General features: G+C 39.2%; 1 protein-coding gene across 4 annotated transcripts in view; it reads right to left on the bottom strand.

The window, feature by feature from the left end:
• The window catches only part of COL8A1 (collagen type VIII alpha 1 chain), a 150,274-nt gene that overhangs the window by 16,412 nt on the left and 107,218 nt on the right, over window positions 1-26,644 (bottom strand). For 2 of the 4 annotated variants that reach the window (XM_009198991.4, XM_009199006.4), the window contains exon 3: window positions 14,939-15,050. The exons of the other annotated variants lie outside the window; for them this stretch is intronic. In XM_009198991.4, coding sequence (XP_009197255.1) covers window positions 14,939-14,941 — 3 coding nt within the window. In that variant the 5' untranslated portion in view covers window positions 14,942-15,050. The remainder of the gene's footprint in view (window positions 1-14,938; window positions 15,051-26,644) is intronic. 4 annotated transcript variants of the gene reach the window in all.

Here is a 26,644-nt window from a genome sequence, read left to right as displayed (position 1 = left end):
CCCCAGCTCTAGAAAGGAGCCACACACATAATGCCTCTGAAATGAATGGCCAACCACCACATTCCAAAGGTTCTCCAGAGGAGATTTTACAATATTCCCTAGTAACCAATTGTAGGATTTCACATTAGATTTCCTAATATCTAATCTGAATCTCTTCTGCTGAACTGTAAGCTCATTGCCTTTTTTCCATTCTCAAAGGAGTTGGGAAACATCTGGAGAATATTTTTCTTAAAATAATAGCTCACATTTTTGAAGTTTGCAGTTAATTTTTTTGTTTCTCTAACTGGAATAATGTTGGCTGCTAAACAGTTTATAAAACACTTGAGAAAATCCCTAAAAAAGAAATTCTGAAGTAGAATATATAGTTTTTTCTTTCCATAATATGAAAGCATCATTGTTTTCAGAGCAGAAAATACCTAAGTTTTAGTTCTGACCCAAGTAAGTCACCTATCCTGACTGGGCATCAATTCCCTCATTTGCAGAATGAGAACATTGGCTATATGACTTTGAGGTCCCTTCTACTTCTAAAGTTTTCTTGTAACTGTGAATGTGAAGAACATATCCACACTTCACAAATAAATAATTTTAGGGGCTGAGCACAGTGGCTCATACCTGTAATCCTAGCACTTTGGGAGACCAAGGCGGGCGGATCACCTGAGGTCAGGAGTTCGAGATCAACCAGGCCAACATGGCAAAACCCCGACTCTACTAAAAATACGAAAATTAGCCAGGCATGGTGGCGCATGCCTGTAATCCCAGCTACTCAGGAGGCTGAGGCAGGAGAATTGCTTGAACCCAGGAGGTGGAGGTTGCAGTGAGCGGAGATTGCGCCACTGCACTCTAGCCTGGGCGACAGAGCAAGACCCCACCTCCAACTTAGGCACTCAAGCCTTTGTATGTCAGAAAGTTAGATCAATCTTATACTTACAGTTACTTTTCAATATTGCACTCTTCCTTCTTACAGTTGGGTATGGAATAAGGATGGAGAGTTTGTACACCCCCTATCCCCCGTAAATATTCCTCTGGTCAAATAAGCTATACTTGTCCAGAAACCAAAGGGGAAAATAAGAAACACGATTTAGGGACAATAATAATAATAATACATGACTTTTTTTTTCTTACCACATTCAAAGGTTCAATACAAATGTGGAACTTACTGAGAAACCTTTAAAAAGTGGCTATGAAAGATAAAAACTTCCTACAATGTGTGTGCTCAAAAATTCCTGCAGTCATTCAGCAAATATTGATGTAGGCTTCCAGTCATAAGAATGACAAATACAAAGTATGCATACTGGAAAGGGGAAATGGGTAGTTAATGAGTGTGACATAGTCATGCTTTAGGAGTAACAAAAATTTTGTAAGAAAAATGGAAGATCTAACATCCAGAGGCAGCTCTACAGTAAAGTAGGGGATTGTGAGGGCTCTGCAAGAATAAGGTTCTTGCCATTCCATGGACCTGGCGATACACGGCAAGGTGAGTTCCTTCTTGGTATGGCTCTAGAAAGACTGCGGAACACTGTTATTTACACGGACAGCTTTCTGCTTTCTCTGCACTAGTACAGTTTGTGTAACCAACACAATATAAAATAAGTGTTTTCAGGCCTTTTGCAAGGGAGAGATGTGTGGGGAAATTTCATCTAATATAATCCATTAAACTGGACATCGTAAAAATATTTATTTAGAGCAAACAACTATAATGTGTTATATAAAATATGAATTTTATAATACATTTCTTGGGGGTCATATTGTTGAAGTTTTATTTAGCTAGGGTTATTTTGAATCATATAACCCTGAATGACTTGATATTAAAAGTTAAGCCATAAGATTTCTATCTTACATGGGGAGAACATTAAATCATATCAATAGGACTTGGAAAATAAAAATAATTATTCAATGTTTTCTAAAATTGGTTCCTCCTACCCCCTCACCCATCACCACCCACAAAGACACCATTCAGTCAGAATGGCAGTCCTACTAAAGTTGCAATAATTTAGTCCACAATTTCTGAATTATAAAAGAGCTAAAAAATCTTGACAATTTCTTGGTCAGTGAAAATGTGGATTTGTTCTTTCCTTGTTGCATGGTTCAAGAGTAGCAGAAATCATTCCACAGGACTGCTCCCAACAATGAATTTAAATTGAAAAAAATTTAGTTCTAAACCTGGGGCTAAGCCTAAAATACTCAATTGTGATAAATCATCATCCACAGAGAGGACAGTCTCTAAAATCCACTACTTTTCAACCACAGCTCCATCTAGATAATTAGCCTGCGTGGTAACATCCTGCCCTTTGAACAAAGGCAAAGCTTGGAGAGCAACCAAACCACAGCTATCTTGGTATTGGAAGTTCCATTTATTTAAGGGGTGGAATTTATTTTGAGGGATAGAGAGATGGATGTGGTGTCTGGGAGGAAAAATCATAAGGTTTTCACAGTTAATCCACTGAACATTTTTCAAAGAAAAATGGAAGTGTAGAAAGGAAAGGGCAGAGTATTATGTAACAGATGCCAGGTCTTCAGGATATATTAGTTAAGGACGCTGAGAGTGTAAAGGACTTTTCTTTTTATGAGCAAAACTCATTACAAGGCACCAGAACTTACAACAACATATGGAATTTCATTGATAAACATGGATCACAAATGTTATTTCTTAGGACTTAGAGTGTGAGTAGAGCACTGAGCTGGATATGGGAGACTTGGAGTCTTCTCTGTAAACTTCTCTGTCATGATATCCTTGTAAACCTTTCAGGGCCTCCTTTTACTAAACTGTAAAATGAAGGGAGTGAATTAGATGGGGAGTAGGGGGTTGTAGAAGCCCAGTGCCTAGAGGAAGTAGCGAGGGGCATGAATGAGTCCAGTTGGCTGACTAGAGTTTGCAATGAAGTTAGCAAGAGCAGAAAGTTTGAGCTAAACTGCCTGAATTAAATCCTGATTCCATCACTTATTAGCTGTGTAATCTTAAGCAAGTTACTTAACCTGTCTGTGCCTTGGTTTCTTTTTGATAAATTGCTGCTGATGATAACATTACCTGTCTTATGAGGTTGTTGAGAAGATTAAGGGAATTAATACAAGTAAAGTGCTTACAACAGTGTCTAATATAGTAAGCACTTTATAAGTGTTAGCTATTATTTAAATTAAGAAAAAGAAAACGGTGGTGGTGGTGGAGGAGGATCAGTGGTAATAACAGATGGGATCTTGAGCACATGTTCCATGACACTTTGCTTCACTGCGGTATCATCTTGAAGAATTTGTAAGGTAATAGTTTTTGTTTTTACATTGTTTCAGACCTGTTTGGAAAACTAGGCTGACCGACTGTCCCCTGGCTCGATGTTCTTGAGATCAATGATAACTTTTACTCATTTTCAGGATGCTTTTAAGATTCTATTTATATCTATGTTAAAGGTCTTATGCTTAGCTTGAGCTGAATGACAGGATCGTGGAGGCATTTTTCTAAATCCCCAGTCTGAGTATGCAATTTAAGACTTCCCATTGCAAGGAAAAATCTCTGAAGTTCTCTTTGTCTGAAGAAAGGCAAGGTAAAGATAGTTTCTAATAAGTAAGTAACAAATATTGTGTCGGCTTGCCCATTTCAGTGCAGTGTGTCTCCCACCTGTTTGCCACATGCAAACACTAGTTGAAAGGCTGGATCTCTTCTTGCTCCCTTTCCCCCAGAAAAACTGGTCACTCTGGGGAGCCTTCTTTGTATTAACTGCAAAGGGCTTTGGCTTTGAAATTCAGAGAACTGAAGACATTTCTGCCAGGTGATAGCAGCAGGTTGCCTTTGTGGGAGTGACTACAGAATGTAGGCTATCTTTTACTGCTGAAGGAAGTAAAATCCACAAGTAATATATATATAAACCTTTAGGTCAGCAAAATCATCAGCTTACAATCACTTTTCTAGCTTTATCTTTCCACACTGTTTTGGGGGACTTCAGTAATAATATTGCTACAACAAACATTTATTTATTGTTTACCATATTTAAAGAGTTATGTCTAAAAGATTCATTCCTTACCCATAGACCTTTACATAATTTTGTGTATGAAAAAACACAGACTCAATTCAGTATATACTTCTTTTTATACACAGTGAAAAGTAGTATCCTCACGTCCAAAATGCCAAATAAATCTCAAACAATATTTAGCCATAGGCATTTGTTGAAATACAGAAGGTTAATTTCCCCCTAAGTGAAGCAAATCTGTAATGCATTTTATTTTGAAAAACCAATTCTTGGTGATAAATTCTAGAAGCTGGTTTGGGGAAAGACATGCCATGTAACAGCTCACTCGGTGTCTGGGGGAATAGAATCAAACCTTTATCTTTGGGAATTCTCTTTGCACTTAGTTCGTAACTGTGCACAAAGTAGTCTTGACAAATCCTTGTCAAATGGCACCATTTTCATCCTGCCTACCCCTTTTCTAAATGTTGAAGTACCATCTTCATAGTGTGCTGGCTGAGAGAGCTCCTGAACACTGGATCGATGTTACTCTTCCCCCTGCTTACTGTTTTCATTTTCACTCTCCTGATTTTATGTCTTGAGGTCTCCTGCCAGCTTACAAGAATGGAAAATCCTACATTATAGCCATTCTTTCTTAGAAATTAATAAATAATGCTATTTTTTTTTATTTTAAAAGCCCTGTAAAGAATGATGAAGGGTTGACCGATGGTAAAATATTCTTGAGATCAGTGATAACTTTTACTCATTTTCAGGATACTTGTAAGATTCTCTTTATACCTATGATAAATGTCTTAGGCTTAGCTTGAGCTGAATGACAGGATCATAGAGGCATTTTCCTATATCTCCAGTCTGAATATGCAATTTAAGACTTCTCATTGCAAGGAAAAATCTCTGAAGTTCTCTCTCTCTCTACAAAAGTAACCTCTAAGACCCATTTCCTTGTTTGTAAAACCAAGATTGTTAGACTAACTGACCCCAATGTTACTTTTAGGTCTAAAACCTCACTGTCGTTGGTCCTGCCTATCTTAGTTATTTTTGTTGTTGTTGTCTTTAATCATGCCAGGGATTGGACATAGTCAGGCAGTAGGTTATTGGAGTCGAGTATTAACATGAAATGGGATGGGTGTTGATAAAAAGGAGAGGAGATGAGCATTTTATTATTTCATGTTCAAGTGAACTCTTCAACAGCATTTTGCAAAGTTTCATAATTCTTTTCTCTGTGATGGTGTGTTTTGTGGGCCACATCCTTGCCATGAATTTCTGTCTCCTTGCTGTGGAAACCAGCCAAGGATACATTATTGACCACCTGCTCACTTTCTTACACAAGATGTCTCCCCAGACTTATTTTCTTTGCTTTCCACTCCTGCTGGTTTATAGCTTTCCCTTATGTAGCAATAAAACTCTTTGAGAGTTCTCTTAAGGATGAATTAATGCCACTTAAGTATATTTCCGTTAGCTGCCCTTTGATGGTTCTGTTTAAAAATAAAGGGAGAATCGGGGCAGCTTGGTTCTTATTGAAATTTTCCTTCCTTTTGCTTTAAAGTTACCACTCCTCAGAAATAGTGACACTCCAAGAGAGCTTTGTTAACACTAGAAAAACGTCTGGGAAATATTGTCAGAAGACAAACTTACCATCTTTCAGTAATTTTTTTTCCCATTGGAAAGATATTTACACTATAAAGAGACCCAGCTCAGCCTGTGTGAGCTTTCCTTGTATTCCTTTAAATATCAGAAAGTGTGTCTGAATTCCAGAGGAACAGAATGCAATCTTGTTCTCCACCCTAATAGCAAACAGATTAAGGATTGGTTGTCATGATTCCATTCCAACTTTGTGCAGTCTGCAATTTATTTTACTTTCCCCGTCTTTTATATTTTATTCATTCATCTGAATCTCACAGTTCTAACTCTGAGAGCTGGGAAATGTGGTGTCTGTCCTGAGCTCGCCACCAGCCTCTGTGATTCAGCTTCTGTAGGTTAGTGGCTTCTCTGCTCTAAGACAGTAATAGAATCTGGGTATTGAGGAAAAGATTCCAGCAAGACAAGCATTACTCTCTAATGGAGTATTTTTCTCAAAGGCGTTCAAACCAGAGCAACTCCATCTTGAATAGGGGCTGGGTAAAATAAGGCTGAGACATACTGGGCTGCATTCCCAGGAGGTTAAGGCATTCTTAGTCAAAGAATGAGATAGGAGGCTGGCACAAGATACAGGTCACAAATACCTTGCTGATAAAACAAGTTGTGATGAAGAAGCTGGCCAAAATCCACTAAAACCAAGATGGTGACGAAAGTGCCCTCTGGCCCTCCTCTCTGCTTGTTGTATGCTAGTTATAATGCATTAGCATGATAGAGAACACTCCCACAAGCACCATGACAGTTTACAAATGCCATGGCAATTTCAGAAAGTTACACTATATGGTCTAAAAGAGGGAGGAACCCTCAGTTCTGGAAATTGCCCACCCCTTCCCCAGAAAACTCACAAATCCACCCCTTGTTTAGCATAGAATCAAGAAATAATTGTAAGTATTCTTAGTGCAGCAGCCCAAGCTGCTGCTCTGCCTATGGAGTAGCCATTCTTTTATTCCTTTACTTTCTTAATAAACTTGATTTCACTTTATGGGTTTTCCTCAAATTCTTTCTTGTGTGAGATCCAAGAAACCTCTCTTGGGATCTGGATTGGTACCCCTTTCTGGTAACATTTTCGTTTATTCCTTATTTTATTTGTTTACAAAGTGAAACTAACCAGGGGACATTCAGTGAAGTTTGGGGCAGTGTTCATGACCCATTCCCCTGAGCTCATGACCACACACCACTTTAGATTTCTTGTTTGTCCCATTCAACAGACATTTTGAACTGCCATGCTAGGAGCTGTAGAGGATTCAGGCACAACTTAAAGGTCACTTCTGCCTCAATGTCAATCCAAGGCAAAGACAGACGTGAAAAAAAAAAATACAAAGAAACCAGTCCTTCTTCCTTTCCATATCAGACTTTCTATTTTTTCCCCCTTTCTCTTTTTCCTGTGGCTTCCCTGATTCTTTGCCCTTTCCCAGGTCTCTGAGTCCCATCTGGTGCCTACAATCTCATCAGATCACTTTGAACTTGAAGCACAGTAAAGACTAATGTCCTTCAGAGGCCACAGTGGGACACTGAATCAAAATCATCTTCCTTCTCACTGGTTCAGGGACCAACTTCTTGTAAAGCAAGAAGGAAATGCCAATGTGATATAAGTAGGGTGGCATTAAAACTCAAAATACCTCCTCCATAGGTCTGCTGTGTGCCTGAAATTTCTATTGAAGTTCCAGAGTGTATTAAAGTTCCAGAATTGTAAGCAAACAAAATAAGGAATAAATGAAAATAGTCCACTAGACGGTAGTGCCTCTTTTGGAGGGCTCTTTTCCTCAATAGCCAGATTTTATGACTGTCTTGCAGCAGAAAAGCCAGAAGCCTACAGAAGCTAAGTGACTTACCCACAGTCCAAAGATTTATATGACAGATGATTGATCTATAATGGAGAACATGGCCCAAGGAACTGGGACTCAGGAAATTTATAAGTATTGGGCCTGGGACAGTCTGGGAGGTGTAGGTGGATTACCCTTGCTGGGAATGGGTAGAGAATAACATGGAGGTACAAGGTAACAGGAACCCTAGAGAAGCCTAGCCTCATCACAAAGCCTCTCTCACAGTTTCTGGGAAGAGAGGGTGGCCATCATGGCATGATTAATTTGTGTCTATCACATCACCACTTAGAGACAAGAGTTAATGTATTCAAGAGGAATCTCCTGCAGCCTGGCCTCCCAGGAAAGGAATTGTCCTCCACCAAAGCTGCATGGAAACTGGTTACAGTTTACACAGAAGACGAACAGTCCTGGTCATTGGCAAGGCTTGGACCCCAGCCCTCTTTTCCCACATCATGCCAGAGGAGGGTCTTGTGCTTCCCAAACATGCACATGGATGGGGCAAATCCTGCCACGTTAAATAGCTAGAGTTATAAGACTTGGTTCTCATATGCCAGGTGAGAGAACACCAGGCAGCGTGGTGCTTTCTTTAGCTATGATTGATGAGTGGCCAGGAGAGACTGGAGTCCAGGTTCTGCTATGTCATATCAGTAGTTTACTCCTGATCACATCAGGGGAAGGGCTGATGCTTCTCTAATCATATAGTTTAAATGCTTTACAATCCACGGGGCAGGAGCCTTCTCGTGGCGTCTGACTTTCAGGCCTGCTGGATCTTTGGGTATGACCCTAGCCAGGAATGTGCCAACGTAACAAGGGATCCTCACACCCACTACTGTTTCTTCCTCCATATATGTTCCCTAATAAACATTGCGTGGCCATTTACTTTGGTTTGCTCAACAACCTCCAGATCCATTCCAGTGCTCGACTTGAAGATTGGAGGTCTCAGACTAGAGGAATGCAGAGAAATGCTTTCACTCATTAATTAATTCATTGATCACCTTTTTCAGTACTTAGCAAGTGCTGAGACACAACAAGTGCTGGAGACTCACTAATGAGTGGAGAATGAGGCTCCTGTCCTGGAATGACTCACAGTCTAGAGGGTTTGCCTGGCTGAGGAGTTCACTGCTCAGACTCCTTCCCTGTGTCAGTTTCAATCTCTGTGAAATGAGTAACAGGGAAACATTTAACTGTTCACGTGTGTTGGGCTGGATATGAACAGCCCAACACACATGTTGGGCTTAGGTAATAGTTGCCAACATTTTTACAATCTCGTGCTGGCTCCTCTCCATCTCCCAGCATGTGATCGGGCTTCTTCTGCTCTCCAATCCTTGATGTGTATCCATAAAAAACAAACTTATTTTAACATCAGTCTGAACAAGACTTGCAAAGAATGCAAATGGAAGACATTGCATAGCAAACATAAATAGCTTTTGAATGATCTCTATGAGTACCTGGCCTCATACAGGTGCACACTGAAAAAAAATGATGAGTTATTCATAAGAACTCTGAGGCAGGCTAAGAATTACTAAATATACATATTTTTTGGCATATAATGATATTCTGGATTTTTTTTAGAGGAACCATACTAGAGTCTTACTATTGGATTCTACTTGTTCTGGCTTCTAATACAATCAAATAGCACCATAACCTGTGAAGAAAATTCATTTTACAAAAATATATGTCTATCGGGTCTGGCATGGTGGCTCATGCCTGTAATCCCAGCACTTTGGGAGGCCAAGGAAGGTGGATTGCGTGAGGTCAGGGCTTCGAGACCAGCCTGGCCAACATGGCAAACCCCCATCTCTACTAAAAATACAAAAATTAGCGGGGCGTGGTGGTGGGCACTTGTAATCCCAGCTACTTGGGAGGCTGAGGCAGGAGAATCGCTTGAACTTGGTAGGCAGAAGTTGCAGTGGGCCAAGATTGTGTCACTGTATTCCAGCCTGGGCAACAGAGTGAAACTCCATCTCAAAAATATATTTTTATAAAAATATTTATATATATTTTGTATATATTTATATATATATTTTTATATATATATAATCTGTCATCTACTTACCTATCTATTCATTTTCTAACCTATCATTTCTCTCCCCTGCATAGTTATCAAAGCAGGCATAGTGGTACAGAAACACAGGGTAGCTGCATAGGGTAAGCTATGCATGATCCTGAGTTCACAGGGTAAGCTATGCACGATCCTGAGTTCTGATTTGATATAGAAATAAACATTCCAGCATTCATTAAAGTACCTTTTGGATTAAACACATAAAATGCAATTATATATTATAATTTACCTAAAGCTTTTCCTTCAAAGACCTCAAACTGATACAAAGTTACTTTTAAAATAAAGATCCCCACAATAAAGATTCTACATGAATAGAAATAGTAGCAGCTGAAGTCTTTATTTTATCTTGTCCTATTCGTGAAACATACAGGTGTAGATCACAATCAGAGGCGAAACTTCATACTAAAATGCAGTGATATTCGGTTAGAGGAGGGTTTGGCTCACTCTTGGCTGCCATTCCCCTTAAAAACCCAGAAAAGCCTGCTCGCTGTGACATGGAAGGCAGGCATTAAACATGGCCTACTTTAAGTCTTGTTATTATTAATAAATCAAACAACACATATTTTGTGAGGGCTTAGACTGTTTCAAACACTACTATGCTCTACTAATAATGACTATATTCAGTCACATCACAAACTTTGAAAAAAGGTTTACCAAGTTCTGACACTGCGCTAGATGCTTTACATAAATTATCCCATTTAATACAATCCCAGTAACCCTGGGAGGCAGTGACTATTATTGTAATCATTTTGAAGACAAGGAATCGAGGGCCCAAAAAGGTTAAACCACTTGCCTGAGGTCATCACCCAGCTAACAGGTAGCGTAGTAGGATTTGAATCTGCTGGTCTATCTCCAAAGGCCACACTCTTCAGGACTACTCTGGATTCAAGACACTGGAAGACTACATGGCATCAATTCCTCATTGTTACGTATGAGTTATTTGTTCCCATTAGTAAAGACATCTTCAGGCTGGAAACATCGTCTCCAGGAGGCCACGAAACACACTCCCTACAAGTTCTGGCCATTGTTCGGTGAGCCCTGGATCCCCATCATGCTGCCTGGGATTACTCCTTGAGATCTTCCACATAAACCTGCTCCCCATTTTTAATAAGATCTAATTTTATTTCATTCTGCCGTGTATCACTTAATTTCTAAAAACTGACTTTATTTTTTAGAGCAGTTTTAGGTTTACAGGAATATATGGGGGAGTACAAAGTTCCCGTATATTCCTCCTACCCCCACACTGGCACAATCTCCCCCATTATGAACATCTTGCTCCACAATGTTGCATTTATTACAAATGATGAACCTACACTGAAACGTCATTATCACCCAAAGTCCATTTTACATTAGCGTTCACTCTTGGTGTTGTACATTCTATGAGTTTTGACAAATGCATAATGACATGTATTGTACTGAGTAGTTCCACCACTCCAAGAATCCTTTGTGCTCTGCCTGTTCTTTCCTCTCTACCTACCCTCCCCAACCCCTGAAAATTTCCCATCTTTTTACCATCTCCATAGTTTTGCCTTTTCCAGAATTATACAGTATGTAGTTTTCTCAGATTAGCTTCTTTATTTAGTAATATGCACTTAAGATTCCTACATGTCTTTCATGGCTTGATAGCTCCTTTGATCTTAGCACTGAATAATATTCTGTTGTCTGGATGTACTATTACTTATTTATAAATGTGATCTTAAAGCCACAGTGTGGGCTTCCCGGAATTCTCCTCTGACTTAACAAAAAATGCATATGGACTTTGCTAGGCAGTAACTGGATACTTTAACAGACCAACATTGGAAGGTATTCATGACTGACAATGGTATCACTGGATTACTCCTTCAGGATAAAACAGTTGTCTTTTACTAGAGTTCTGGTCACCTAAGGAGGAATGTATGATGGGGAAGCCAGGAGTCTGAGGCTCACTCAGAGGACCTTTGAAGGAAGGTGGCTTCTTAATGTCCCCATATGACACCATATGGACACCTCATCCTACAGAGGGGGTGAGCTAAGATCCCTTGAAAACCTAGCCATGCCTAGTATTACACTTTGGGTCCGTTAGCATCTTCACAGTTAACATCCTGGGATTTTCATGAAAGCAAAATACAGAAGAGCCGTTGGCTTATTCTCAGCTGCACAGAATTAAAATCACAAAATTAGCTTGATGAGCTAGAAAGGCTCCCGCTCAAGCATGACTGTTTTGCAGAAAGCACACTAGGCTGAGGGGCATTAATTTCAAGTGGAGTTTACATTGCCTGGCATCTTCTTGGCCAGAATTTATTAAAAGATACCTTTTTGCCTCACACCTCACACATTATAGACCTCAAGGTCACTGAAATATCCTCAAATGACTTCTCAGTCATTACATTTAACCCAGTGATGTTAAAATTAAACTTCTAGCTAGAATTAGTATATTTTAAGTTACAATTATTCAAAAATGGTCATCAGTCTATGTATAATATAATTATTCATGAATGCATTTAACTTTGTTCGAGTGTGATTATATGAATACTCTCTCTTATTTAACAAATGTAAATCAGGTCATAGCATTCTTTTAAAAACCCTCCAATACATTCCTATTATTCATTGAATCCAGACTCCCTTCTGTGACTTACAGATCCCTATCTTGTCTGATTCTTTCCTGTCCCTAATTCCATTTCCACTTGTTGAATAAACATCGGCCACACTGACCTTCTCTCTGTTCTTTGGATTCACCAATTTGGTTCTGCCAGGGCCTTTGGGCAAGCTGTTTTTCTGCCCAAAAGGTCTTTTTCCAGCTCTGCACGTGAATGGCCCCTTTTCATGTCGTGCAGATCTTGGTGAAATGCTGTCCCCTCAGAGGTCACTTCCTTGACCACTCTGGCGAAGGCGGTGCACAAACCCAGTCACTCTCTATCACATTGCCTCATTCATAGCATTCTCAATAGCTGAAATTATCCTGCTTATTTAATTTATTCATTGCCTATCTCCTCTGCCATATATTTAAACTCTGCAAGAGACAGGGACCTGGCCTGTGTTTTCACTGTTCTGTTTTCCCAGTGGCTGGCAAATAGTAGGTGCTCCAAAAACTGTGGAAAAAAATGACTGAATTGATGACACCATGGATGCTAATCACTGTCCTTTGAGTATGATTCTGTGTCTTGTGAGTATATCTGTATATAAATATATGTGTGTACCTCTTGGTAGAACAACTCTTTTCTGTTCTCTCTTTTATTGTCACCTGTGCTATTAGGAAACCTAGTTCACTGGCTGTCATTTATTTCTGCAGTCTTAAGTGCATAGCACAACATTTGACACATGGTAGTTGATGAATACATGTTTTTGAGTGAAAGAATAAATTTGTAGGCAATGCTGATGAATCTCTTTAAAAAGCGGACTATGCCATTTCGGTGTTGATATCGCGAAGGACACACTCTCCTACAATATGATACCTTAGCATACTGAGTGTTTTAAGGTGAAGGTAATTGAGAAAACCTCAGAAGCAAGAAGGTCATGCTTTGACCTTCTCCTGCCTTTCTCTCCTGAAGTGAGCCTGAAAAGAATTATCTGACCTATTTCTCCAGAAAGCAGGTCATACAACCCTCATTCCAAACATGTCCTGCCCTATACTGAGAGGCCACGAAGAATCTGAACAAACAGGCCTTGCTAAGTTCTCATTTACCCCCAGTTAATTACCACTAGACCATACCCTTTTGTTCTCTAATCTTACTTCTGCACAGCTGTTCATAAAAAAGTTTGTCCTGGGTCTTTGGGTCTTCATTTCTGAAGGCTCCCATGTCACATATAACTTATATTAAACAAATTTGTCTGTGGAAGCTTGAATCAAAACAAGAAATTGTATGATTTTCTCTTGTCAATCTGTCTTTTGTAATTTTTTTCTTTTTTTTTTTTTGGAGAGAGTCTAACTCTGTCGCCCGGGTTGGAGTACGATGGTGCCATTTTGGCTCACTGCAACCTCCGCCTCCCGGGTTCAAGCAATTCTCCTGCCTCAGCCTCCCGAGTAGCTGGGACTACAGGTGCATACCCCTACACTCAGCTAATTTTTGTATTTTTAGTAGAGACAAGGTTTCACCATGTTGGCCAGGCTGGTCTCGATCTCCTGACCTCATGATCCACCTGCCTTGGCCTCCCAAAGTGCTGGGATTACAGGTGTGAGCCATCGCACCTGGCCCAATCTGTCTTTTGTTACAGGGGTCCCAGTGAAACTTACAATGGGTAAGGAAAAGATAGTACTTTGTCTCTTTTATAGCATATAGCAACATGATGCTAATATTGTGAATGCCAATCTCTAGTGAAGCTTTAGTGACAGGACACTGTCTCACCAGCCCTCTGAGGTCCCTGCTTTTTGGAAAAGTTTCCTTTTCCAAGGAGCACATGAATAGTTGGCAGGCTACCAAGGAGGCAGATAGCAGAATGTCTGCCCTTATCAACAACTAGAAACCTTCTTAATCCAATATTCCTGGTAAAATGATGGCAGTCTATGTCAGGGGTTAGCCCCATGGCCCTTGTCCTTCAGGAAATGGTTGGAGGATAGGATAAGGACTGACATTTATTAGATGCCCTTCATATGCCAGGCAGTGTCTTTGGTGCCAGACATACATCATCTTATTTAATTGTGACAACACTCCTATGAAGAGTTGTCAACTTAAAAACAAGGTGAGGAACCAGAGATTCAGAATATTGAGTTACTTGCACAATTTTACATACCTGATATTGACAGAGCTAGGATTTCAGTTTCTTTCTGACTCCAAATGCTGTGCTCTTTATACCACAGGCACCACAAAAGCAACCAAATAACAACAAAATCCTTTCTTGTATGATTCATTTGGGTTAACAAAACCCTCTTCTGAAATACAAGTACTCTCTGATAGAGTTATCCTACGAAGTCATTCACACACATGAATAACTTAGAATTCACATGCGTGTGAATAACTTTGATAAGATTAACCTTTACCTATTCTCTAATGGAGATCATTGCCCCAATAAGAAGGTACCAATTGGAATGAAGGGCTGGCCAGATGGAGAGTTTTTGAGAGTATAGCCTCTCAGGGAGGAAGACCTCTGGTAGAGTTAGAGACTGGGGACAATAAGAAGGGTGAGGGTGGTGTCCAAGGACTGCACCAACCTGACTCTGCACTAACATTTTCTATCAGGTACTCAGAAAGCTGTTTACTGAGAATTCTGACTGGTAAGACGGCAAGTGTATGAGAGCCAGCATAGCAGGAAAGTTATGTGTATGAGAACTAAAGCAGATCCTTAAGCTTCAGGTCTGCCCCTCATGGTCTATGTGACCTTGGTCAAGTCACTTACTCCATGTTCTTCACCTATAAAATGGTGACATCTAGTAATACATATTACACTTGGGTGCTGTTAAGGGTAAATGAAATTTCTCCATATACAGTGCTCTGAAAAGTATCTGGTAGCTAGTGATTCATAAATGTCAGCTCTTAGTGTGCAATAGCCCATACCATCTGACGGTCCTATTTGGTCATCAGCAGATTACAGACTGTGAGTCCCATGTGATCCTTCTAGTACATGTACAATCAGACCAGATGATTTGGAGCTTGATTGTAGGAACAACTGTGCAAAAAAGAAAATGTCTTTCAGTATTCCTTAACTTGCAAGAGTTTGAGTTAATGGGAGCCCCTTATCCAGGAATGTAGGCCCCTTCTGACTAAAAGGAATGTTTATTTTGCCCTGACAACTCTGCTAATAATTTCCCTTAATGTCACCAATTTTTATTTTATTTTGGATTTGAAATGGGATTAGTTATGTATTGATCTCAATCAAATGTTACTTTTATGCAGACAAGCTTCCATTGTGTTTTACTGTTTGTGACAATCTCCTTATACCACATTCAACAGGAGAATGGGGCAATATTCTTGTTCCAGGCCCAAGAAATTGATATAATTCTTCTAGTATTAGTTTCTCATGCCAACTCATTCTGAAAAATATGACTTTATTGTCATTAGTATTATCTTTACTTCTCACTTCTTTATTTTGGGGCATTTGCTTTGTCTTTTATAGTATCTTACACCTCTATACCTTGCTACATGTTAAGACTCAGAGGTTCAGTGGCAGGATGCCTTATAGGTTGATCCACTTTTTGGTAATCAACTGAAAGGGTGATGGGCTACAATATAGTTGGGTTGCAGCAAAACATTCATCCTAATGAAATGTGACTTTATGAAAGAAATGCTCCTAATCCTCTCAAGGACTGAGCCAGGTCATCACGGGTAAATGAAAGGTATTTGAGGTTTCTTTCTTTTTCCAAAAAAACATGTTGGGTCCACCAGCTGTTACCCAGCATATTAATAAAAATCTTGTCAGCTTAGAGTTATTGCTGTTCCTGAAGAAAAGATAAATGTATGTATTTTTAAATCTGGACATATGAGGTTTTAAAAATATTATTGTAGAGTTCTCCTGGCTACATTTCCTTAGCTCTTTTCCAAGCCTCGGGCTGGAGAAACTTAAAAATGTCTCTGTGCCAAAGTTAAATATTAAATGAAAACCTTGTGTCTGAGGAGCTCTAAGATTAATAAATGGTGGCAAAATAGGTGAGATCCCAAATCATTAGAGAAAGCAAGCTCTAAAATGAATGAAGTTGTATTGTAAAAAGTGTCACCTTCTGAGCTGCAGGATCAAACCCACAGGGAAAAGATGAACCACAGAGTATTTCAGGCTTGGAGGAGGCACCATCTCTTTGAAGGTGTTACGGTACTACACTTATTATTGTTAAGGTAGAATGCAAAAACATATTTGAAGGAACCGAAAAGAGTTAATGCTTTACACAAATTTGTGATGCAATATCATAAGAGAGTCCCCCTCCTCTGGAGGACATAATTTTTTTTTTTTTTTTTGAGACGGAGTTTTGTTCTTGTTGCCCAGGCTGGAGTGCAATGGCACAATCTTGGCTCACTGTAACCTCTGCCTCATGAGTTCAAGCAATTCTGCCTCAGACTCCCAAGTAGCTGAGATTACAGGAGCCTGCCACCACACTTGGCTAATTTTGCATTTTTAGTAGAGATGGGGTTTCTCCATGTTGGTCAGGCTGGTCTCGAATTCCTGACCTCAGGTGATGCACTGGCCTCGGCCTCTCAAAGTGCTGGGATTACAAGCGTGAGCCACTGCACCGGCCAGGACATCAACTTTAACTGTCAATAGTACTGGCTTCTGAGAGTCAAGTCCAATTATTATGGTGAATATTAATTTTAATAGTGTCATATTTTCCCTTGAGGTCTATTATATTCTTTCTCAAAGAAAACACTAGGGGAAAATGAAGTATTGTTAAAGGATTATATTAATGAGGCAGGAATATAAAAGTTTACTTTTCCTTTCCCAGATAATTGTAGTGATAATTTGCTTCCCAACCTTAAGCATGGATTGAGTGAGCTGTTAAGTCTCAGTTCTTCTTTCCCAAGTATGCCTCAGTGATTGGGGAACATGTGCTGTAAGGTGGCCTGCAAGGTAGAAAGAGCCTATGGGCTGCAGAATCCTAGCCACCTGGATTTGGATTCCGGTTTTGCCACTGATCAGCTGTGTAATCTTAGGGAATACACAGCCATATCTTAGCATGAAAAATAGGAATAATAATCCCTATGGGGATCATATTTGGTAACAAATGCTGAGGCCTGACAATTAGCAGAAACTCAACAAAGGGTAGCTTGACTAATATACAGTGTATAGCCTTTGTATTCTTGCCATTACTGTGGTTCCAGGATCCAATAGGATATTCATATTCTTTTTACCAGCCAGCTCTTTTTAGGCACATCTATGAACAAAATTGTCTTTAAAAGAAATAACATCTCTTGGGTTTGTTGAGCTAACATTTGATATATAAATACTACATATTAGCCTAAGAAAGAAAATACCTGTGGTCACAACCACTTTGTGTTGCATTGAATGGTGTTTAGAACACTTTTCTGAAATTGGAATGTAATTTTAATAATTTTGATTAGGCATCAGAAGAGAAATCTGTTGTGTTAGAGAAGAGAATGGTATTAAAAACATCTAGCAACCATGAAATGTTAACATTCTTAGGTTGGGTGCCAAGAACATAGATTTGACCAAAAGGAGTTCAAGGACCAATGGAGGATTACTCTGGTTACAGGGATCCGTGACTTATGCGAATGATATTGAGAAAATACCACATCCTAATGACGCAAACTAAAACTAGATGTAGTATAAGTTGTTCCAAGCTTTACCTTGAAGAAGGCCTGGGGACGAATTTGGGAGGGGTTTGTACAGCAAATGTTAATATCACAAAAGAAGGAATTTGGCCTCCAAAAAGGATTAGACTGGTACATATGCTTTGAAACATCTTGGATACAGCAGTCTTGCTGTAATTCCTTCTGGCTTCATTGTAGAGAGTGTAAACAAAAAATGACATGATTGTGGATTTTCATTGTATTCGCTGTTCTACTAGATACCCTTAGCTGAATGGATGGGATGTTGGCTGGGGATTGTGAAGTTCATTCTCTTGCTGTTGGTTGGTGTGAGTTTGAGCAGTTGTACCAGACTGGAGCTAAGATTGAAGTCTGTGCTTCCTGTTATTCTGAGAAGGGTGAAGCTTCCTCTAAGACAGAGCAGAATACTGAATCAGCTGTTAATTTTGATAGCCAAGACCATGTCTCTGTGAGCCATTTCATAATGTAACTTGTTGCATTGCCTACACTTGGTGGCCAATGCAGCGTGTATTATATTCTGTTATTCCTTGTATCCTCTTTGTTATGTTTTTTCTGTTAACTATTATTATTAATAACTGTTCTCTTAATAACCATAAGGAGAAAGTATGGTTAACTACTTCATTAATTCCCTTAAAAAATGCAACTATTTTATGTGTTGAATGGTACCATATTTATACTTGAATTATGGGATGGTTTGACATGATAGCTAACATTTATGGAGAACTTACTATTGGCCAGACACTGTTAAAAGCGCTTTACATTGCTTAATTGATTTAAGCACCTATATTATGTCACACTTAATTCTTAGAAAAATCTGCCTGACTGCAGAGGTTGCAGTGAGCCAAGATCTCACCACTGCACTCCAGCCTGGGTGACAGAGGGAGACTCCGTCTCAAGAAAAAAGAAAAATCTGCCTGACTGAAAGCTACTACTATAATTATTCTTAGTTATCTATGTGGAATTCGAGGCACAGAGGTTTTAAATAGCATGTCAAAAGTCCTACAGTCAGTAAGTAACAGGACTGGAATTTGAGCGCAAGGAATCTACCCCCAGGTTCTAAGCACTTAACTACTAACAACATATTACCTGTTTGAATGGAAACTTAGAATATTGAATAGATCATGATGTACACGCACACACATGTATGTACAGGGGCACATACATACTTTTTTTTTTTCATATTCATGCAACTCACAATTGAATTTGCAATTTTATACAAATGTTGTTCTACTCTTTATATTCATTGAGCTGCCAGATTGAAATTCAGACTTATTGAAGAACAAGAAGAACTTTATTTATTAAAAAATCTCTGGATACCTCTTACATGCAGAGAACTCTAGTATAAATTGGAAACAAAAATAAGCACAATCTCTAATGTTTTGTGAACCTTAAGATAAGAAGATAAGAAAATTCTCATGCACAAAGCTTCTATTTAAAAAGTTCAGTTAGATGTTGACAGAATTTGGGGGTGATATGGTTTTCCAGGCTTCTGGTGGGTGATGGTCCCTGGGCCTGAGAAGGTGGAGGCTGTTCTTACCACAGAGAAAGCAAGAAATCCTGGGTCAGCCAAAGAGACAGTTCTTCTAGGTCAAGCCTCCAATTACTGGAGTCAAATGCATGGTTACTTGGGGAAGCCTGGCAGAGTAGATAGTGACCAATTGACTGAGCTGGCTGGTCCTTAGGTGGTAGATCACCCCATATGAAAGCAAGATATCCCAGGTCAGCCAAAGAGACAGTTTTCCTAGGTGAGGCCTCTAACTACTGGGGTCAAATGCATGGTTACTTGGGGAATCACTGCAGAGTAGATGGTGACCAATTGGCTGAGCTGGCTAGTCCTTGGGTGGTAGACCACCTCAAGAAGTAAAACATGATCCTGGGTGGATGGATTCTAGAGCCACACTGCCTGGGTTAAAATCCCAGCCCTGAACCCTATTACCTACGTGACTTCAGGTAAAGTTTGTTTTTTTTCCAAAAATGGTTTTGTGCCTCATTTTCCTTTTCTAGAAAATGAGGATAATAATAGTACCTACCTCACAGGACTTTAATGCAGATTAAATAAGTATATGCATGTAAAGTGTTTAGAATGATGTCTGGCATGAAGTAAGTGCGATGTAGGTATTAACCGTTATTATTATTGCTATCATTACTGGTAGAGGCAGGAGTGGATTCAGAGGTTTAGACAGGCAGGAGGTGCACAGCCTATCTTACTTAGAACAAATGTAAACCCAAGGAACCCATCTCTCCCTCTCATCTCCCAGAGTACATTTCTTTGACTTCTGCTTATTTTGTCTTCTAAAGAAATTTATGACAATGAAATATGTGCTTGTATTCTCTTCTCTTAATTAAAGTTATTTCTATGTTAGATAATAATTCATTGTTACGATGTCTCCTTTGGAATATGTAACAGGTTCTGCTTCTTCGTTGGCTTTGGACCATTGGAAACTGGGGTAGAAAATCAGATGATTGCAGTTGCAATTCAAAGAGCAAGTTGCATAATCCTCAGTGATACCAAGGTGCAGATAATTTGCCTTGTATGAAGCTAGGGATCTTGAATTTCTAGTTACAAATCTCTTTTGAAATACCTTTCTCTGCCACCTAGAAGGTATGAATGAGAAGTGTGCAGTTAAAGAGGTTGATTCCCACTTATCCATGACAACAAAGGGGACATTAACTCCAAGTACTACCCAGGTTGGGCCAAGAGGGGCCTTTGGTCTGACTGTCCTCCAGCCATGTCTCCCTCAGCTGCCATGGGGTGAGAAGCCAAAGGATTGTGTTATGCAGAGCCCACGCTCCTAGACCATGCTCTGGATGCCCAGGATCCTGGATTCTCTGTGCAGATGATCTCAAGCCCTTTCCAGTGTCTGCACAGGCTTTTGTTCAGTGTCCTGCCTCTTGACATACACTGTATCACTGGGATGCAAGCCTAGGACCAACATGGGGCTAGGGAACAGCTGTTTGCTGGAGGTTGTGGATAGAGTTTTGCTGTGTGAATAGAGTTTTGCTGTGAAATCTGTTGTGGTCCATAGCAGAGTTGAGGGTGGGAACAAAAGAACCCAGCAGCAGGCTGGTCTCCCTGCATCTTCGCATTCAGAACTCCAAAGAGTCTGAAAATTTGAACTTTACCTCCCAGCTTGATATGAAGGTATATTGCCAAGGCAGAAGGATAGAACATTTTTTTAGCAGTTTGTTAACTCAACTGATAACTTTTAAGTATTTGAGTATGGTATCTGGACCTTTATTTGTACTTTCGCCCAAAGCATGACAAATGTCAGGAGTGGGCCGGATTAACATAGATACACATTAAAAATCTCATGCTAAAATGTATGTGATTTTCTTTGCTGGTATCAAAGTGCTCAAGAAACAGAGCAGTCAGTTCCAATGCAAGAGCAGAGGAGAGCCAACGAAATACCAGCGATGACTATCTATTACCATTTTTATTATTTCCTTATCTCAAAAATGAGATTTCTGAGAAGGGAAAATATGATCGTATTAATAAAAACCAATAACGGGACAGTTTCACTAGAAGAAAAAGCAGAAGAAAGCAGAGAGAGAAGTCCCTAGAGGTCAGTTGTACCAAACATGGTATGTATCGCCTCTCTGTCAGCCAAAGCTGTGGTGTCTAAAATTTATTGCTGGAATAGCTGGAATTCTTAATAAAAAATCCACGAAACCTGGGGGCTTCTGAGCAGCATATGTGAAATTAAGAGAAAATAAGTATTTCATCTTCTGTGAAAGTCACAAGTACAAAGAACAAGGTGTTAACAAGATAACAACTAGGTATGAGAGGGTGTCTGTTTTCTTCTTTTCAAGTTCCACATGTTTTCTCTATATATCTAAAGCCAGAGAGTATTGGAGAGAGGGGACTCCATTTTTTCCCCCTTAATGTTCCTGGGGAAATTTGTGCATAGGCTGCTCCTGCTTGGCGAGGTAGCGAACCTGACATGCACACAACTGCCTGACTACTCCTGACCTAGTAGTTACAGCTTCAACACAGGCTGCCAATTTATTCCTGTACCATGTGCAAGGAGGTGCAAACTAGCAATAGCCAGTAGAGAAGAAACTTAGTCTTAGAAATCTGATTCTTTCCATTTCCATTTCAACTCCGAGAATCAGCTGGGGACTCCTTTGAGGAGTCAATCTCAGTCTCTTCATTTACAATCATTGTGTCCTCTGCCAAGTTACAGAATCACCATAAACCTCAGTTTCTTTAGGTGTACCATGAAAATAATAACTAACCTCTGAGGTTTGCAAAAATTGCCAACACAGTGCCAGGTCCACAATAGATGCTAAGTGTTTTGGAGCTCCTTCAGAATCAGTGTAGTACTTTAAGAGAAATTTGGTATATATTTATATCAGACATATAGTGTTTGCTTTTTTATTTCAATAAGAAAAATTCTACCCTTCCCTAAGTTTATTCAATCATTGTTTCTATATACGTGTCATGTGGGTATAGTTCTGGAGAGTAAGTCTATTGGGAGAGCAAATGTGAAATAGAAGATGTTCTTTGACTATTTTCTACCTCTCTTCCAAGGAACTCCTGAGTTAAAAATTCATCTGGCTCCCATTTTCTGCAGAATTTTGCTTATTTGAAATGTTCAAGAAATCAATTGATCTGACTTCAAACAGACGAGGCTTTGCTGGCTGTGTAAAAGCCCTGTTTGTGTCACTCCCAAGTCTGGACTTTACAAGCAGCCAATTCCCTTCATACCTTAGTAGAGGACTTCTTTTTGGCTGCCTGCCCTCTGTGCTGAGCCAAATGTCAGGCTGGGAATGGAGGCAATAAATCTCTGTGAGTCTTCATAGTTAGAATTTCTCCTGTTGCCTCTGATAAGGAAATGACAAAGTCTGTCAGGTCTACACATGAATGTCAGAGAAATTTATAATCCAAATCATGCTTAGCTCCGAAAATGGTAAGCAAAACGTGCTAAACCTGGCTTTGAGTTAACTCAAATGGTTTTGAGGGTTTGGGTTGTGAATGTAGAATTTATGTTCATTCTTGACTAGATTGCCCTTGGACATTTTTAGAATAAAAAAATTCCTATCTTTTAAAATATTCTGACTAAATATTTAATATTTTTCTATGGGAGAGGGGGCAGCAAAATTCTTTCTAGCTGAAGTTCTTTGCAAAGAAAGGATCTTTTCTTTGCCTGGTAGAGCCACCTCACTGTTTGTACCCCTCCCTCTACCCCTTTTTCTCCATTTATTTTGGTACTTTCAAGTTTTATGCTAAGTCTCAATGACTGACTGAAATGAATGCAATTGGAGACCAGGAATTCCTCAAAGATGGAAAGATTTTTCCATGATCTATTCACATGCTCTGAGATGACTAATGAAGCCAACCCAGGTCTGGCCAACTCCCTACATGAGCACAGTGAAAAGACTTTCTCAAAATCAAACAAGGAAAACTTTTTTTTTGAGTCTCTATTTGATTTTGAGTGTTTTCTCTCCAGCAACATCACTGACAACATTCACTGTCTAACATTTTAGTAGAAGTGGTAAAAATTGCTTCATACAGTAGCAATTCCTAGGCCTTACTTTCATTTGCCTGAGACTCAACAACATATATAAAGAAGAGGAAGAGAGTGATGTGATTGTCTATGGTAGAAATACTACAGGGGTTTGGTTAGCCAAGTGGCCCCTTTTAAAGGAACCATGATCATACTGTAGGAGAAACCTATTTAAAATGTTCTCTCCTAAGCCTACGGCCAGTCAGCTCCTGACGATGATTTTGTTGGCACAAAGCAATACAGTCAACTAGTTTGGCACAGTTACCATTTGAAGTGAATTGTTCTATGTATTCTTTTTATGGTTGAAACAACTGATTTGGGTTTTATTGATTTAACTAGCTCTTTTGGTGTCATGTAGATACAGCTTTTCAAACTAGTAAAGCAGAGTCATTGTGTGGCTAAAAAAAAACATTGGTTAATCTGAAAATCATGTACATTTGATCTTGGAATGTGTTTTTTACTTATGTTTGAACACGGATGTGTCTGACATCCTGAGAGTTCATTTCAAGCAAAATATTGAATCACAGAATGAAAAATCTACCCAGATATTTTAGCCCTTATGTAGTTTTCCCTTTTTCTCATGTTTATGCTATGACTTGGGACAGGGTAGATTAGGAAATCATTTTGAGGATATTTCTAGGATAGAAGTCTTTCTGTCACTTTTTACTCTTATCATACATTTTAGAAGCTCTGAGAGAACTGATAAATTACATAGCAAATACAACTCCCTTGCTTTTCATTTGTTATGTGTTTGCTAAATGCATTAATTTAACAAATATTTTCTTCCTGTCCATGGTGATTCAGGCACTGTACTTCTAGACAGTGACAAATAAGACTGGTGAGATTCCTGCTCTCGTGGAGCTTGTATTTTAGTGAAGGGAGCAAGACAATAAACCAAACAAGATAATTTCAGATAGAGGTAACTGCTTAAAAAAGAAACAAAAGGAACAGGATCTTGTGATGAGTTGGGAGTAGCATTGATGCAACTTTAGATGGGCTGTCAAGAATGGTTTTGCTGAGGAGGTGGCAGCTGAAAGAAGCCAGCCATATGACTCTCTGGACAGTGTGCAGGCAGAGTGTTCAGCAAGTGTCAAGGCCAATAATAGTCCTTTATTATGAGGACTAAATGAGCTAGTATGTGTAGGGTGCTTAGAACAGTGCCTGGCATCTATAAGTGCTAATTGTTTTTGAATTCACTAAATATTCATTGAGTATCTATCAGGTTCCACTCTCAGTGGTAGGCGCAGGGAATTAAGGTTTACAAAGAGAGAGACCTGACTTCGAGGAGCTCAAGCCAGACTTCAGTGAAATATTTCTCAATGTGTAGTTTACAGATCACTTGTATCTTCCTCACTGGCCTTCCTGGTTCCCAGTCTCCTCTACATGGAACCTGAATAGAAAGGCTTGGGGAGAGGACGAGAAATCTACATTTTCTACAAGTATGCTCTGGTTAATTTTTATGTCCCATAAAGATTGCGAACCACAGTCCTAATGAATAGGTTGTGATTAAACTGTGGTTCTTTTCAATACAGTATCTGTTACAGCATCCAGTATAACCAATTGCCCGCACTGCAAAGAACACCTCATAATACTCAAGAGGAGCTCTGCCCAGTTTATGCAGCCATAAATATAATGGAATTATGTTTCACAATTAACATCCTGAAATCCTTAGGGCTAACTTTGTCATTGATCTTGAGCTGCTGGGGAAGTTGGATTAAGCTGCTTTTGGCTATGGTTTGGAAGGTTTCACTCTCAAGTGTCATTTAAAACCTGCCAAAGGAAAAAAAGGTTTTTACCTTTTAGAAAGAATGTGCTAACTAATGTTTGCCAAAAGCTCTTGAATCCTGGAAGACATTCTACTTGTGAGTAGATTAGCCTAATTGAAATTCCTCCTTTGGGCTCCTCCTTATACCTATTTTTCAAGTGTGATGTCACCAAAAGGCGAGATGAGAAAGATTTATTTTATCTCTCTGTGACGTTCTACTATTAGCTTGATGCAAAAGTAAGTTTTTGCCATTGAAAGTAGTGGCAAAAACCATGATTACTTTGGTACCAACCTAATAGAATGTATTCTATTCTATTTATTTTCTCACTTTAGAATAACTTATACAGACTTTAAAATGTTTTAGATTCAGAGATCTCAAGGAACACTTGATACAGGATAGATTCATGCTGATCAGGCTGAGTGACAGTAGCCTCTAAAGTCTAGTCTAGATTCTATGCTGTAAAAGCGTGAGGCTTCTGTTTTCTCATTGAATACTTTCTGAAAAGGGCCTTAGTTTGGGAGCAGCTGTATCCCATTCAATTCCTTCTTCATTTCTCATTTTTATCTCTTTACTAGTTTTCATCCATAGGTACTCAATAGCTATGACAGATAAAATGATGGTGATGGAAAAAAGGCCAGCCCTGAGCATGAGGTCAAAACTGATAAAGGTAAATGAACTGATACAAGTTTAAGTCAGGCTAGAATCTTAGACGTGGATCTTAGAAAATTAGACAGAATTGACAAGGCAGTCAAAAGAAGTCATCTTTTGGGGCTACCAGCCTGTCAATTATTTTGGGTTTTTTTTGTTTGTTTAACTTTTCAGGTTGGCAGTGCTCCCCAACAAAGGGTTTGAAGAATGGGTGAGAAATGTAGACCCCATAAAATCTGTAGGAATCTAAGATAAAAATCTGTTAATGCTTAGTCAATGTAATGAATGATCAACAAGAACTTAACTGTGACACCAGAGAAAGAGTGTATTAGACAAGAGTTGCACCCCCAGGAAGAAAATCTTCTCCCAACATTTTTATTAGGTTTCACCTGGCAACGTGAATTTTGATGTAAAAACAAGTAGAAAGAAAAGATTCCTTTTTTCCCCTTTAAATTCAGCAGTTTATTCAAGCTTTTCTTTATTCATTTCTTTATTCAACAAAGATTTGCTGAATGCCAACCATTTGCCAGGTACCGTCCTAATTGCTGGGGACAGAAAAGTGCCTGTCTTTCTAGAGTTTATATGCCTTTAGAATTTCATTTCTTCTTCATCTACAAAAATGATCATAGCCAATTCAGATCCATCAGAGAAGCTAAAATATTTAAAAGGAGCATTCTCTGTAAGAAGTAGGGACTGACAAAGAAACCACGTCTCCTTGGAATTTGGTGATCCTTCAGTTTTCTCTGCATATGAATCAGTTTCTGTGCCTGTCTTTACATTACTGTTTACACAGTTTTGCTCTATGCTGGATTTACTGGTGATTTTGGCTAAGATGTTTGTATCCCCAAAATGATTGTTTTCTTGATCATGCATAGGTGATGTGATGGTACTATCCCCAAATCTTTTGAGTCCAAGTTCAGCACAGCATAGCTGCCTGGAAATTGAAGACGCTGGTTCCCATAAAAGAACCACTGGCTCAGAGACCAAGCACATTTCTTTCCATTTCTACTGTAACATTTATTTCTCAAGAGTATATAGATATTTATTTATATTCACATTTGTCATCT

Source organism: Papio anubis, chromosome 2, assembly GCF_008728515.1.
Source record: "Papio anubis isolate 15944 chromosome 2, Panubis1.0, whole genome shotgun sequence".
Taxonomy (NCBI): domain Eukaryota; kingdom Metazoa; phylum Chordata; class Mammalia; order Primates; family Cercopithecidae; genus Papio; species Papio anubis.
Note: the sequence above shows the minus strand (reverse complement) of the source record. Positions and strands in the feature narration are given on the sequence as shown.